The 14,656-nt window shown below is 43.9% G+C and overlaps 1 protein-coding gene across 1 annotated transcript in view; it reads right to left on the reverse strand.

Moving 5' to 3' along the window:
* The window catches only part of SF3B3 (splicing factor 3b, subunit 3, 130kDa), a 28,313-nt gene extending 13,992 nt beyond the window's left edge, over positions 1-14,321 (reverse strand). Inside the window, exons 1-11 of the mRNA XM_009069988.1 lie at positions 14,196-14,321; positions 13,443-13,769; positions 12,164-12,336; positions 11,687-11,828; positions 10,529-10,641; positions 9,668-9,805; positions 8,444-8,547; positions 6,919-7,084; positions 6,393-6,488; positions 5,810-5,882; positions 226-377 (exon numbers count right to left, since the gene is read on the reverse strand). Of these exons, the coding sequence (XP_009068236.1) occupies positions 226-377; positions 5,810-5,882; positions 6,393-6,488; positions 6,919-7,084; positions 8,444-8,547; positions 9,668-9,805; positions 10,529-10,641; positions 11,687-11,828; positions 12,164-12,336; positions 13,443-13,769; positions 14,196-14,265 (1,554 nt within the window). The 5' untranslated portion in view covers positions 14,266-14,321. The remainder of the gene's footprint in view (positions 1-225; positions 378-5,809; positions 5,883-6,392; positions 6,489-6,918; positions 7,085-8,443; positions 8,548-9,667; positions 9,806-10,528; positions 10,642-11,686; positions 11,829-12,163; positions 12,337-13,442; positions 13,770-14,195) is intronic.
* Positions 14,322-14,656: the final 335 nt, after the last annotated feature.

The following is a 14,656-nucleotide window of genomic DNA, read 5'->3' on the forward strand; positions in this document are numbered from 1 at the left end:
TGCCAGCTGGAAGCACTGTATCTTTCAACTACAGCAAGGAACTACTGGAGGAGACTAGGACCATCCTCAGCTGGTCCAGTTTCACTTCGCAAGATACAAAAAAGGGAAAGGCTGAACAAGCATCATTCTCTGCCAATTCACACCTTTACACATATGTTGCACTGCTGTAGAAACCACGTAGTGTGGCAGACATAAGGAGACACGTCAGAAGCAGCTTTCCATTACCTGTACCAAAGCATCATCACCAAGCAGAGAGCAGGACAAGGTGGGTGTAGTACCCAGGAATCCAGAGTCAGTCACTTCTTCTACAGTCTCTCCGATAGACAGCACCAGTGTGGCATTTACGAAGGACACAATGATGTAGGCATCAAATTCATCTGGTCAAGGAAGACAGAAAAAAGGGTGCTGATTAAATAAAGGCAAGACTTCCCAACACAATCAGCAGTCTGACAGATGTCTAGCAGTTACTCTTCAGCAGAATTCCTGTGATAATTACATCTGCTGACAGCATTGTACAAGTTCGTTCTGGGACACAGTGTCCAAAAGCCAGTCACTGCCAGACTCCAAACAATGCAAGACTGAGTCAGGGATCAAATGATGATCCAGATCCAGAGTCAATTCACAATACTCTGCATTCTGGCAAGCAGGATTCCTGCCTACTTTTTTCAAAGACCGCACAAGGTCTAGAAGCCTTGAAGACACTTACCCCACCTCACACAAGGAGCTGAATCTACACTTAACACCCAATGAAGTCAAATGAAAGAGTCTGCTCCAAGAATCTGAACATATGGAACCCATCTAGAGAAACCACACCACAGAGGCTGCACACAGAAGGTTGCAGGACCACAATCTCTATCTAGTAGTCACACAATAAAAGGCTGTGGAGAACAACCAGGGTGCATTGCAACAGAGGAGCTCAGGGTCAAGCCCATTCTACCCCCACCTCCAGAAGCAAAACTGGTTTACATTCACACTGACAGACCCTACAGTCTCCTGGGACAAGAAACAAATACATTTCTAAGATAGAGCGAACACTGACCTTTACTTCTACTGGGATAAATGACAGTATTGCAACTATTACCTCCAGTACTGGCTTTTCCCAAAGGGGACAGCTCAGGAAAGTTCACTAACTTGGACATGGAAGAGCTTTGCTAATCAAAATAATCTCAAGAGCTCATCTGGAGACAGGGAAACTTTGTGGGAAATGAGGGTAGTAGGACTGGGTGAAGGGAATGTCCCAGTTTAGTGCTGTTAAGTTTTCATTCTGCAGAAAGCATCAGACCTTAAGAGGGGAAGAGGAGAGTCTCATTAAAACAGAATAACAAAAGCAACAGAAACAATGAAGTCTGTTGGGAAATGGAGCCAGGAACCTTGGAAGAGAAGTAAGATTGCCTCAGAGAAGCAACTCTACTTCTGCTGCTGTTGTCATGCAAGTGGTATTTCTTTAAAAAAAAATTCCTCATTTTAATCCAACTCAACCTAAAACTCAGACTTAGGCACCACAGCACAAGGCAACTAGTGGAAGTGAGGGTGTAAGCGAGCTGTCCCAGTTTCTGCCCTTGAATAGAGATTCTCCACAATTTGCAGATGTGGGAGACATGAAGAAGTGGCTAGTGACTCTAATGGAGAAAGACAATAGAGAACTCTCACTGGGATGAAAACAGGATGCTAGCAAATACCATGCATCAGTTTAAAGTACCTGAACTCCATTAACCAAAACAAATGCTCCAGGAACTGATCCTTTTCTTATCCACCCTGTTTAGAGGGAGGCATTGCCAAACCTGCTGTGTCACGTTTATAACAAAAAGTTCTTACATACAGCTGAAAATATGCAAGTGAAAAAAACCCCACATCATTCTTCTCTCCAACATCTGGTATACAGACCACAGCTCTGACCAAACTGAAGAGCTCTGTATAACTAAAGCAATTCCAGCAGCAGTTTGTGGCATAAACTCCAGTACTACTCTATTAGTGGTCACAGCCTGTAACCTCCAACATGCTCCCAAACCCCACAAACAGGAACAGGTCCATCTGGGGAAATGAAAAAACAAAAACTGAACCTGCACGGAGAAACTGATTAGTAAGGCCAACTATTTAAACACTTGGCTTAACAGGAGAATTCCTCTGACATTAACAGCAGATGGTAATACTTCAGCAAGACGTACACTGTTACACACTGGTTATTCTCTACACTAATCAGCAGCTTCTCCTAAGAACCTGCATGAATTTTTCAACACCAGAAGCTTAGGAGAATTCCTCGATCGCTTTAAACGGAGATTCTAGCAGCTCAGAGGCTAAGTATTCGATTCATAAATATCCCGTAGACAGGATGTTCTAAGAATTCCATTTCAAAGACCACCGTTGCTTTCCAAACTTCTTGAGAGCTGCTGCCTTCCTCCCTGGGGGCTGTCAATTCTCATGACAAACCACCGTGTCCCAGCTGGAGGCTTAACCATGTGATTTGGAACAGGACAAAGAACTCCCATTTGAGAGCAAAACAGATTCCCTTAGTCCTGCTCTAAACGAAAACTTATTCCTACTACTTAATACTTTTTTAGCTCTTTCTTTTCATTGGCTTACAGTTATATTAGAGCATGCCTTTAAGTCTGTGTCAATAACAGTGACAAGGGCATTTTTGCTTGAAGTCTGTGTTGCTTAATGCCTCTCTGCTGGAGCTTTTGAAATAAAGGGTTTGATTTACCAGAATTAAGTCAGTCAATAAGACACATTCATCTAGATTCAAACAATAAAATTTTGGTTTAGAAAATATAGCAGCCTAGTTGAAATTAAGAGGACCAAATCCCCATGCGCACACTGAGAAGCATTCTGTTCAAAAAAGAAAAGATCTACAGATTTTAATATGAAAAGGTATCTACTCAGCTCTGCACAATCCCAAGCATAACATCAGGCTCCCCAGAGCTCTGAACAGATAGACATCATTTTGTATGCAGACACAAGACTTCTGAGATGCTTATTACCGTTCTAATTGCTCCAGTTAGCTCCTTTCAGAGAGTAACAGAGACATTTTAACGACTGAAGAGCCACAGCTGGACTCATTCTCCTACACACTCATTACAAGTTTTCTGCAGCTTCACGCACACGTCACGACCAGTTATGAAAACATGACATTTCAGTCCATGAACTCTACACTACTGTGCTTTTTGTTATTTGTCATGGATTCAGTTTGAGTTAGTCCATGAGAATTCCATTCCTATATGCCAGTCCCGGGCCTGATACAGCTTTTTCATGCTCTGAGGCATCTGGATTTGCACTGATACACATACAGTCACCACTAGCTCAGAGGAGTTCAGTCAACAAACTGATGAGCAGTGACAGAGCTCAGGATTGCTCTCAGTTAACAGACACTGAGGGGATGACTGCACATTTTCCTGGGCTTCTGTTTACTACTGCATGGTGACTCCGCAGCAGCGACTCACTGCACACTGCTGTTCATACAAGAGTTCCAGGTAGCGAGTGCTGACTGTTAGTTCTCAGCTCCTCTCTATCTCCATGCAGCCAGCTACATCCCCAGACCTTGAAATTCAATTGCAAGAGAGGGTTTGGTGCAAATCCCATCCACTTCTGTCCAATGGGCAGATGCATCCTGTAACCACAGGGCATTCCCATGCCAGCTATACCTACAGCCACTTGACCTTTTTCTCCTAAAGAAAGCAGCTGTGAGCCAAGCTTCAGTCTACAAGGGAGCTGAAAACACCCCAAAACACACACATCCAATTTTACCAAGAACTGACCATTCTGCAGAGACAGTTGATTGATTCCCCCCCCCAAGACTGTAAGATGGAATGGGAACTGCTTTCTACTCCTCAGCTACTGAACTGCAAAGGCAACAACCTCCAAGTACGCATCAGCTTCTAGAATTCATTTACTGAAACGTTTAGCATAAATGTAGCCCCACGATGTTGGGATTCTCTGTGGTTAACCTGTGGGACAGTACAGTAGCCCCTAGCAGTAGGTACACACCTGTGATCAGCACCTCCACCACCAGCCACCTGTGGAAGAAAAAAAAAGGCTTGGTATTGGTAGTGAGTATCACCACGTACCAGCCAAGGTTAGTATTTGCTTTGAAAGCTGCAAACCCGGATGTGTCTTACAGAGGCTTTGCAGCACTTGCACACTGCAGCATCAAGGCAGAGCCAGGCAACCTGACACTGCAATCTGAGCACTCAAGGGCAGCATCAAGATTAGATACATGTTTGAAAAGGTTCTGCACTCTTCCTGTTTAAACCCCACAATTCAAAGAGCTGGAACTTGGGGATCGGTTTCACATAACTATAAGCTGTATTAAAAGAGTAGCAAAGGCTTTTCAGCCTCTCTGAAATCATGGAGATCATCATGCTGAAACCTAGAGAGTTTAGAAGGTGGAAAAAAGAGGAAGCAAAGAAACTGGTCTGTTTCATGCAGATTAGCAATGGTCCTCCAGCTCCTAAAAGTCAAAAATCACACTCTGAAACCCCAAAAGAAAAGGTTTTAAAACTGTAAGGTGATGTCAGAAGGTTCCATTCCTCAGAGGGAGCAATGTTACCAACTTCTTTTCCAGGATGCTGGAGCAAAGGTTTCTCCCTAAGAAACTGCAATACCCCTTTTTTAGAAAATCATAGATCTTTTTTTTATATGAACTGTGGAAACACTTTCCTTTTGATCCTTTTATTTCTGGGGAACATGAAGGCACTTTGTGCTCAAAGTTCCCCCCATGCTGCTTAAGGCAGTACATGAGTCTCAGGACATGAGCACAGGAATTGATGGCAGGTATCACATGTCAAGCTAAATCCCACAGCAATGCCTGAGATTGCCACAGGGTTACTGGTTCCCTGGAAGACACACTACTCTGCTTAAAAACAAGATACCATGTCAGCACAGCCGGCTAAGCTCTCCACTGCAACACCCTGGCATTTCTAGATCCAGTGCATAAACCTAGAGAAGTCTTCGTGAGATGTATACAAAGCACTGCCTCAGAAATAACTGCTGACACTGTCAGTACCCAGGACAGATTCACTTCAAGCTTTTTAGATGTTTCTGTGGAACTCTGTTCTCACCCTCAAGAGAAAAGCAGGACAAGGGACTACATTTCCTCTTGTATTTTACTAAGGCAAATCCATTATTTCAAATCAGGAAAAAAACAATCACGAAACCCCCAAACCAAACCAAACCCACAATCCAGTATACTCTGCCAACCTGAAACCTTCACCTTCCTGGAATCAGCAGCATTCTACACACTGCTGGGTTTTTTGAACAGGGAGCATATCCAAGGCCAGACTGTTTTCTTTGCAGATATGCACAGAAGGAAGCAATAAAATACAGACACTGTTGGCGATTTATCTTCTTTGTTACAATAATTTGCATCCCACTCTGTCACAAAGAGCTGATTACTGCTGTTGTCAACAGGCATATAAAGAATAGTGAGTATGCTCCAACAAAAATCCTAACTGTTGCCTGCTGATGTCTGAGCAAGAACTTATGGGAAGTGGGAAAGGATGAGAAATCCAGCAACTTCAGGCTGCAAATGTACAGCTGACACAGCATACTGGGTGACGGATGCAGCTGCAGGCAGGTGCCTCTTTGTCAGAGGAAAGCATGACAGTTCTAGGGGCCCAGAGGGTGGGTGGCTTCTAAATACAACCAGATGGCTGCTGACTCACACCACAACTTTTGGGGATGGCACACAACCCTCAATGCAGCATCTTTCCTATCTCCTTGGACAGAAAAACAAAACAAAACCCCAACAACAAACAACACACACACAAAAAAAAGCCATTGTAACCTCCCTGTGCTTTAGGAAAATACTGCATACCTTCAACATGTCTCCTCACAGTCCATACAGCGTTGGGGTTACCAGGCAGCTCTGAAACAGCCATTTCAGATACCTAAGAGTAAACAGGAAGAAGGTTCTTTTGCAAACAGCTGTTTAGATTTACTAGAGTAAGTGACCAAACCACAAGCAGTTTTTAAGCTTTCCCACAACTGGGCAGGAAAGCTAACAGTTCCCAGCTCTGATGCTTTCACCCTATGCCGGATGTATATATGAGTATATTCAGCAATGATACGGCAATACGAGAGCTCCGGATGATCAGCTTTACAAGGTCACCTGCCCCCAGCAGAAATGAGCAGCAGCAGCTGGCAGACACCAGGAGTGTTCCAGCTCAATACACTCAAGTATTAGAAGAGACAAAATGCAGGTTGTTTGAGTCAATTAAACAAAAGGCCTTTGAGACTGTAAGAATAAACAGTACAACCCTTCTACTTCTCCAAGAAGCAAGCCTAGAGAAAGTTGGTCTCCAGACTACAGCAAATGAGAGAATCTCTTCATTTCAGCACCTTCATTCTCCCACTGTCCTCCCTCTCAAGCTCTTCTTTGAAAGTGCTGGGAGACTTACCTCAAGTCCATGTCTTAAAACCCTCAGAGACGACCTGGGCCCCCGACCACAAGCCACATACAACTGGGGTGTGTCTTCATTGGCCAAATCTGCTATCTGTGTGGAGAAAAAGCATTAAACAATATCCATGGAAACAGAAAATAAAACTAAACTGTATGTGTCACACTACAGCTTTAAGAATATCTTCTTCAAACACTGAAAACAGTGAAGATGCCACAGAGTGTATCATCTGCTGCCCTGAAATAATGGCAAGTTTTAACCAAACTCTCTGCATAGAACTAGTCTGATGGTCAACAGAGAAGCAGCACAGAACTGCTGGCTGACACCCTGTGTTCAGATACATGTTTATCTCCACAAGAAGCAAAAGCTGCCAGGCCAGGTATCAGTCTTAGGCAGCTGTCTTGAGAACTTTTCAGATTTGCTTTTCTGCAAGTTTTTACTATAGAGCAGTATTTCTGGCAAGCTAAGATAAGTAAGTGGAGTCACCAAATGTTACATGGCAAACGGGAACTTGTGTGCAACATACCTGACAACACAGAATAGGAGACAAACTGTCCAACTCATCCACCAGCACCAGGTTCTTGAGAGGCCTTGGCTGAAAAAAGAACGTATCTCCTTCCTCAAGAGGCATGGCAGAAGAAAACTCTGGCTCCTCATCATCATCACCCAGGTGAGCTATCTGGTACAGGTAACTTTGAGACAAAAAGTAGAAGCAATAGCATGGTCAGTGCAAAGCTCATGTAGCCTTCTCTCAGTAAGCAATATGTGGCTTAGCCAGATATTCAGGCAGTGGGGAGGAAAGAAATTCTTCCCTGCACTACACAGCTATTAAAATCTGGCTTTAAGGATTGTCTTGGTGACTGAATGTTTTAAGGGAATCAGAGGCCTGCAAAAAAACCCCAAAAAACACCCCAAAACCACAATCCAAAAGCACCCCACAAACTCCCCCCTTCAACCCTTCTCATTTGTAGCTGTCACTGGCAAGGCATTTCAGTGTTTTCTGTTTATCCTTGAGCCTTTCAGATACTCTTGTATCAAAGCCAAAGCACTCACTGACAGCTGAGGCCAAAAGCAAAACCAATAGCTAAGACTGCAACTCCACAGTTGTCTACTCTAATGGAATACTCTCACCTTAGTAATTTTAACGACATTCCCTATTCCATTTTGTGCATCTAAGTATCACAACAATTAAGTTAAACTTCAGAGAGAGGGGAAAAAAAAAAGAAAAAAGAAAAAAAGATTGAGTTACTTCCTGGTTTCAATAAAGCTCAAAAAAAGATTGAATTACTTCCTGGTTTCAATAAAGCTCAAATATGGCTTCCTCAACTCCAGATTCAGCCCAGCAAACTGGCTGGGGCTCCCTCAGGCGGCTGACAGCAGGTGCAGTCAGAATTAAAGAGCTTAAATCTCCATTCCTGTGATCTCCCACTGAGATACTGTTAAATCATCTTCAAAGGTGTGAATGAGCCTTCAGAGTACTCTAGAAGCCCAAACATGAATTGAGCAGGCCCTCAAATATACATCTATTAAGGAAAGGAACACACTTAAACATTATAGACTTCTGAGTGGGCCATAACACACAAAGCTTCAAAACTACCATACTAATTAAAAAGATAATTCACCTGGATACAGGATGAACTTGTATCATAGAATTTTAGGGCTTGGAATTCACCTTAAAAGATAATCTAGTCCCAACCCTCCCTGCCATGGGCAAGGACAGTCCCCACTAGACCAGGCTGCTCAAGGCTTCATCCAAACTTGCTCTGAACAACAAGTGCTCAATTCTTCCAAAACCTATTGCACAGGAAGTAATCTTTTGTTCTCTGCACTATATCATCTAATCTGTGTTCAAATAACGAGAAAATTCCCCCATTCAGTCAGAGTCTAATCCAAGTGTTTTGCCAAGCCATGTGAACAAAGCACTAATTTACCCCTTAAATCAGAGGTGTTGCCTTTCTACGTACAGTAAGTTCAAGGGTCAGTCTGCAGCCCTCAACAGAAACAGTCTGTTTCAGCAGGGGGAAAATACTGAGGTAAAATTGTTTACTCACTGGTTTCCAAATTCAGATGCCACAAAAAGAAACCCTGTTTTCAACACACACATGGCAGCAGCAACCGGAACAGTGTCAAAGTACTTCAGTCGAATCTCTGTTACCTGAAAGCAGATGAAGCCATGACTGTACTAGCGAAGTACTAGAGCTCCACATGTGTGATCCAATAAGAAAAGCTGCCTATCCATCCTCTCCAAAGAAACGAAGCAAGAGCAGTCCAGGCTTAACCACATCAGTGGTTTGTGGCAGCAGGTTATGAATCACAAAATCCAACAGACTCTATTGAACATGCACGCCAGGCTGCCTGTTTCATTCTGAGACTTTCTGGCTTTCCCAACACTGAGTCAGTCTGGAGAAAAAAAAGCTGCAAAAATAGCAAGTTGCCTGAAAGAAACTTCCTTTGCTGAACATCAGTCATTCCCCAACATGTGAAAAATAATTGTTCTGAGCTAATTTCTATATTTGATACAGTCACAACAGCTCTTGGTGAAACATGCAAGAACAATCTTCAGTCACTTCATCACGGAATATCCTGAGCTGGAAGAGACCCACAAGGATCACTGAGTCCAACTCCTGGCTCTGAGCAGAACTATCCTACAAATCAGACCATGTGTCTGAGATCATTATCCAAACTTTCTTTGAACTCTGGCAGGCCTGCTAAATAATCATCCTTTGCCTTGTACCAAATTTGACATGTGTAGATATAGAGAAACTAACATTCAACATTAACTCAAAAAACCCAACTGAATCACTGCAGCAGAGTACTAAGACAAGCAGCAGCAAACCACTTTGAGCCTGTTATTTTAATTCATGAACCAGCTGCAGCAAGCTAGCTACCTCAGTTTGCAAAACTGGTGTCTGCGGCACGAAAACATTCAGTTAAAGTCTTAGAGAGCACCTACTGCAATCAAGAAAAACGAAGTTCTCCAGAATTAGTTTCTGGAATACTCTCCAGCAAGTTCATGAACCAGGCTTTACATCTTTTAAAGAAAGGACCACCAGAGATGCTGCAGCATAATCCTCACAGGATTTTGCAAACCTTGTGCCATGTCTCTGTATGAGTAATACCCATAGTTGTGACTGGTGTTAGCTGTGTTACAAATCACACAAAACATGTGCCACTACACAGCTAAACCCACAATATTAATCACTTGAGAGAATCAGAATAGCTGACTAAGGACTTGTCTCAATGAATGCTTTTGTTGTTCTTCATGTGATGCTTACCATGTCTTCATCAGTCTCCAGAGTAATTTTAAAGATATCTCCCTGCTCTGTCTGGGCCAGGAAGAAGAACATGGACTTGGTCTTATGCGTAGCAGAGCAGACAAAAATCATACCTCTCTCTGGGTCATCCAAGTCATTCTGTCAAGAAAGGGAGTGGAGGACATTGGTGAAATTACCCAACAAGTGTAGACGTGATTTCACTGACTGAAGTATTCCCATTCCACAGGTGCCTTAGGACATGACAGTACGTGAGGAGGCTTCTAACACAAAGCACATTCCCTCTGTTACACCTGTGGTCACCCTTGGTACATCTCTACCCAGAAGGAAATACACTTGTGGGACATTGTGCCTAAGCATCACCTCTTCTATCGTTTTTAGTCTCCTCTCCAGACAACTCTCTCATATATCAAACCCAAACACAGAGGAAAGGGCTGCAACCCACACACAGCTGGTTCTGAGCACGTTGGCAGGTGTTTTAAAGCACGGCCAAATCATGTAATTCCCAACACCAAAGGAGGAGGAAGCAGCCTTAGACGTAGAGAGCAGCTGTCAAATTCACCTGCAACTACAACAGCCACCATGACTCACCATCTCAAGTTATCCTCACTGACAGTGCTGCTACAGTAGTGCCTGATCAGAGACTTTGGAGTATCTCCAGCTTAAATCTCAGAGAAGAGACATGAACCAACCTCATCACTTCAGGCTATGCCCACCTCCATCTTCCCTCCCAAGTAACATGTAGCCAGTGAGCTACATAAACCAACAGACTTCTAAGTCCTTTTTTCTTACTTTAAAACCTCCCTAATGCCTTTAACCTGGAAAGCCAAATACCAAGCATTCCCAATCTTAAAAAGTGCTCACCCGTCTCCGGGGAATTGGACATCTGATATCAGGCTGGTCACCAAAGTTTTTGTAAGTGATATAGTTTTCAGAACAGATCAGCACCCCACTAGGACCATCAGAACCACCAGGAACTGAAAGAAATAAGAAGTGTTAAGAGAAAAGCTCTTACCACAGATCTGACTCACTGCCTGCAGAACTTTTCTTTTGGTTTTCCTTAGAGCAACATAGTTTACAGTGCTCTCTAGCACCCTACCTACATAAATCTGCTCCCACTGAAGGGGAAAAAAGCCAAGACTGAGTACAGCTGCCTGTGCCAGCATGAGAACAAGTCAGATGGAACTAGGAGACCAGGAAGGATGCAGCTTCAGACAAAGTTTATCCTTCCTGGCTTATCCTTGTTTAGAAAGCCATGACATGCCTAAAATACCACTCTAGCAACAGGTCAGTTAGTACAACCCTTGGGTTTCTAGCATGTTTGCTTGCCATCAGAAAAACCCTCTGACACATCTTTAATTTCTAGAATATAGTTTAAAAATGCTTCTATTGAGATCCCAGAGTAACAAAAGATATCACCAAAAGAGTAGCAGTGATCAGACCCAGCTCAATATTTGGAGTCTGACAGCTGTCTGTGGGAGATGGTGTGATTCTTGGGGATGTCCTGGGCAGAGCCAGAACTGTACTCCATGATCCTTGTGGGTCCCTTCCAACACTGAGTATTCTGATTCTGTGAGATGCAACAGGACAAGCATACAAGGATGCCCTCTTAGCTCAGCATCTTTTGTGTTTGGAAAGGAACCTGAAGCAGTTTCCCATCTTGATGGTGTTAAGTTGCCTTTGCAGCCAACCCCTGCAAGTAGGCTTTTAGTCCCTGGATTTATCTGCTGCATTTAGCTGATGGAACCCCAGGCAAGACAGTACAATACCACTTATGCATTACTCAAACAGACACATTGCCATAAGCTCATTTCAGGAGCACTCTCAAACCACAGCTGCATCTATAAACTCTTATGTATTTCCATGTGTGAAAACCACTCATTACTTGACTCTAAGGTCAATTAATTTATACTAATGGCTCAGGTTACCATTGAAGCAATTCCTAAGATGCAAAGCACATTGATTCTGTTTCCCTGGGGAATGGGAATCAAGTAGACCCACGGGAAAATTTGTGGGCAGTACCTGTTATGAGGAAGTTGCCATGCTCTTCCAGGGGCTCACTGTATTTCCTAACAACATGGTTCAAACCCAAGTCCAATTCATAAAATGTCAAAGTCTGTTGTGTGTTGGCTGCAGCTTCTCCTGTTGGATCATTGTCTGCTTCCTAAAACAGAACACATGGAGGAGCCTTTCAAGAATAATATTTTAAAGGAGGAGCACAGTTTTGAGTAACATTAGAGTGAAGGGCAAAGGAAGAAGCACAAAAAAACTTCAGACTAAGAAAATAGGCATATTTGCAGTTGAACAGCAAGAAGTATCACCAAGACAGAAGAGACCTGCCCATTCTGACTGAAGGCAAGACAAAAAGCCCGTAAATTTGTGACAAACGAAAACTGTTTCAGACAGCAAAAGCAGCCAACGTTCCCCACAGACAGATGAAGAACAGAAGAGTAACAACAAAGCCCAAAAGACAGAAAAGGGGAATCAAATTCTTCTCACCTCATAATCCATTTCCAGACACGCAAACATCGGGTTTTCAAATCCCACATCGACTCCCACCACGTGGTAGACCAAGGTATTGGCCTTGTGTGCTTCCAGCGGGGAGGAAATGGTGAGTCGAGCAGCAGCATCTCTGTTCAAGATATACACCAACTTCTGCTTTTCAATAGCACCTGCAAGAAAGGACAACAGCACTGAAGATCAAATCTGACCACACCTGCAGCCCAAAATCGAGATGTAACTTGGCAAGAGAACATCAACATTACTTCAGCTGAAGTTCACCAGGGGTGTTTATCTCTGTGCCACCAATCAGCCTGGAATGTCTCATATGTTTCAGGCTGCAAGCACAAAGCACAACTCCAGCACTTTAGAGCCAGACTGACCCTCTGAGCTACATTCACCTAGCCCAGTGTTCCATCTGCAATGGCTACAGGCAGATCTACTCACTTGCTTCACCACACCAGAAATGACAGACTGCAGTACAGCAAACAAAATGAAAGAAGCAGTCAGTCTTCCACCATTCAAAGCCATTGGGCAAGACCTCTTCTCAGAAATATCTTAACTAAGAAAAGGCATTCTTGCTTGGAACGCAGCATCCACAACACAACCAACACCACTCAGCTATCAGTGTGAATCGTGCCACTGTGACTGTGCTGAACCCAGGGAAACCAGACATGTTAGAAAGGAAATATCACTATTTATTGCTATTCCTGATATAAAGAGGCACTAGTAAGCTGACATGATTCCATGTCAACATGCAGGAAAGCAGCACTGCACACTCAGCTGCCTTCAGCACGCTGACCAAGTTCCATACCAAGGCACTAAGACACCTCATGCTGATTCTTCCCAAGAAAAATTCTCCCAAGTGTCCTTCTACCTGTGCATCCTGATCAGAAATGCATCATGCTGTCTCCACCAAACATCTCAGAGAAGAGACATGAACTCTTAACATCATTTCAGGTCATGGGAGCTGACTACACTGTAGCACCAACACCTGCAATCCCATCTTCTCTCCCACCATCACACTTTAGGACTCTGCACAGCGCTAAGCAATATGGTCTGGTTCCAACTTCTTCTAGACCAGCATTACAATCCATTTGCACAATTTTATCAGTGTCAAGGAGCAATCTTGCACTCTCCTTGACACATCTCACAGCCTAACAAACTGCCCAAAACCCACTTCCAATTATACCTGGCAGAACCAAGCTCCAAAATAAATATCCACAAGACAGGAGGAAAAAAAAAAACAAGGCAGAGCCAAGCTGACAGAGTGACTTACTGATCATAACAGCTCGGCCTTTCGGGTCTACAGCCAAGTATTGGCCTGGAACGATCCTGCGACATCCACTCTTGCCAAAGGTTTCCTGATGAATCTTCTCAAACACGTTCTTGGAGGGCTGATACTCCAGAATGACAATCCGTCCCGAATCGCTGCCCACCACAATGTAGTCTTTGGTCCCACCTGTCAGCCTGAAGGCCATGAGGGACCGAATGACTCCAAACACTTCCACGGTCAGCAGGGTGTGAACCTTCCCTGTGTTGGGATCAGGGCGGAGTAACTCCAGGATCTTGCCCCGGGAAACAACAATTTCTTGTTGTTTGGTTCCTGAAGAACCCAAAACAGGAGGACAAGTTAGCAACAACAGAGCAGAACTGCAAAGAAGAAGGGAAAACTTCATGGCTACTCAATGCCAGAGTTTTAGGATTACTATGGAGAAATCTGAAGCAACTTGGTCACCATATTAGGTACCACAACTGTTTGAACATCTTTTAACAGAGCAGAAAATTGTACAAACCCCTCAGTTAAATCTAGAGATAATCAAACCAAACTTCTCCATCTTTCCCCAAGTTACCACAGGTAACACACTCAAGTTACTCAGGTAACACACTCGAACAAGTGATAATGTACCACCAAAACACATGCTGTGCTGAATCAGAATTCCTTCAGCATCAAACCTAATACAAACCACCTTTTTGCCTGTACTACCCAGAAGAGCTCAAGCCAAGATAAGAGAAGGAAGCAGAGAATTACCTGAGAAGTTCCCATGGATAGCAAAGCTGATGCCAGTGGCACGCTGCAACGTCAGGTTGTACAGAAACATGTTGGCAGTGGGTTTGCTTCACCTTTTTTGTGGCGTCACTGAGTCTGCAACAGGTAGAACAACAATATAAACTCTGCAAAACCAAAGCCTTTCACACAGCATAGAGGGGGAATCACTGCCCTCCTGCGTCCGCACGGATCACTTTACACCCGGAGACTGACGGCCACGCAGCTGTTCGGTGGTTCTCAGTGCTCTCCCGACGCGCCCAGAGGCTGCCGAGCGACAGCTGAGCGCCTTAGTGCCGCCACAGTGCTCAGGACTCCCACTAATTACCGCTAATTACCCACGGCGTTTGCTGCTCAGAAACCGAACGCAATTAGGGAATCCCTCTCGAGGCGCGCCGCACGCTACACCTCGCTGGCGGCGCCGTCTCACTTAACATGAGCCAAAC

The sequence above is a fragment of the Acanthisitta chloris genome, unplaced genomic scaffold (genome assembly GCF_000695815.1).
Source record: "Acanthisitta chloris isolate BGI_N310 unplaced genomic scaffold, ASM69581v1 scaffold5192, whole genome shotgun sequence".
NCBI lineage: Eukaryota > Metazoa > Chordata > Aves > Passeriformes > Acanthisittidae > Acanthisitta > Acanthisitta chloris.